Source organism: Guillardia theta (assembly GCF_000315625.1).
Source record: "Guillardia theta CCMP2712 unplaced genomic scaffold GUITHscaffold_46, whole genome shotgun sequence".
NCBI lineage: Eukaryota > Cryptophyceae > Pyrenomonadales > Geminigeraceae > Guillardia > Guillardia theta.
In genome coordinates this window covers 497759-499273 of record NW_005434628.1, presented here as the reverse complement: position 1 = coordinate 499273, position 1515 = coordinate 497759, and the positions used below count along the sequence as shown (strand labels likewise).

At 58.9% G+C, this 1515-nt stretch overlaps 1 protein-coding gene across 1 annotated transcript; it reads right to left on the bottom strand.

Moving 5' to 3' along the window:
* Positions 1 to 3: 3 nt before the first annotated feature.
* GUITHDRAFT_140532 (hypothetical protein) lies at positions 4 to 963 on the bottom strand (the record flags this gene model as incomplete). Its single annotated transcript, XM_005830420.1, has 3 exons — positions 4 to 24; positions 80 to 152; positions 428 to 963. The coding sequence occupies 3 exons, from the start codon at positions 961 to 963 to the stop codon at positions 4 to 6; spliced, it is 630 nt and encodes a 209-aa protein (XP_005830477.1).
* Between the last annotated feature and the right edge of the window lie 552 nt (positions 964 to 1515).

Here is a 1515-nt window from a genome sequence, read left to right as displayed (position 1 = left end):
GCTTCAGTTGACAGGCTTCAGTTCCTGCACAGAGCAGGCGGTTCAGAGTTTTCTCAGCTCCTGACCGTCGACGTCTCACCGCGCATTCGGCAGGGACGGGTGACTCGAAGATCAAGTGCTTGCTGCTGTTGTTGATCTCGCCGTTGGCGATCCTTAAATATTGCAAACCAATGTCAGCTCTTACTCCTCCTGCTCCTGCTCCTGCTCCTGCTCCTGCTCCTGCTCCTGTTCTTGCTCCTGCTCCTGCTCCTGCTCCTGCTCCTGCTCCTCCTGCTCCACTCTTACCCCTGCTCCTGCTCCTGCTCTTCTTACTCCTGCTCCGGCCCCTGCCCCTTTTCCTTCAAACCCCTCGTTCTGTCTCTATCCTCTCCGATTTTCCTTCCCACGATCACAACCCGCCTCTCTTTCCCTCCTCAAGGCAAGGCACCTGCTCCAAGGAGGCATGTCGACGTAGTGGAGTTGAGTGAGGTAGATAGTACCTTGCCACTTGTAGTCTCCTGCCCGCACATACAGTGTAGGGACGGAGCCTGTATCCCGCTGAATGAACTCTGCTATCCTCACTCCAGCTTGGACCGAGTTGATGGCATCGGGAACGATGATCCTGTCGTCCCCCTCCTCCAGCTTGAACTCGTTCTTCTCCCTGATCCCCATGATGTTCCACCCTGGGTCGTCGTCGTAGTCGACAATCCCCTTCATGTCCGGGTCCACGTCCTCCCCCATCTCAGACGTGAAGCCCATCGGGTTGGGATCCTCCATGAATCTTTCCATCATCGCAACGTCCTCTGGTGAGATGGGTCGATCCTTCTCGCTGGTCTCTGACTCTCCAACCCTCCCTCCTTTCCCTCCTCTCAAGCGAAGCATACACATCGTTTGTGTACTGCCTTGCGGAAGGAGCGTCTTGCTAGGGAGGGAGGGAGCAGCAAAAAAGTTTGAAGAGGAGGGCATGACAAGAAGCAGCGCCATTACGGTGACTGCATGAGCCCGCGTGAGGCGAGGAAAGCAGGAGAAGCACGCCGGCATGGTACAGCTCGGGGAGGGGAGTACAGGAAGGGCGGGGAGGGAGGGAGACGAGGAGAGGGATGGAGACGAAGATGAAGGAGAAGCTGATTAGAGGAGGAGAGCAAGAGATCAGAGCCGCGGGCGCATGCCGAGCGTCTTCCCGCGCCCTCCCGCCATTGCGATGTATTGCCCTCCCCCGGACAAGTCTTGGAAAACTAATTCCGGCCCGACAGCCAATATGAACGCGGCTGGAGCGACGGTGCGGGTGTGGCAGGGGGTAGGGAGCAGGGGAGGAGGATGGGGTAAGAGGTGGGAAGGGGAGAGGAGAGGAGGATGGAGAGGAGGAGGAGGCAGTCAGTTTGGTGGTCGGGGAGTAGGAGTAGGACGAGGAGGAGGAGGAGGTGATGGTGGTGGAGAAGGAGGAGGACGAGGAGGAGGAGGAGGAGGAGGAGGGGGAGGGGGAGTGGGGATGGGGAGGAGGCGGCGGCAAGTAGGGGAGGAGAAGGCGGCGGCAAT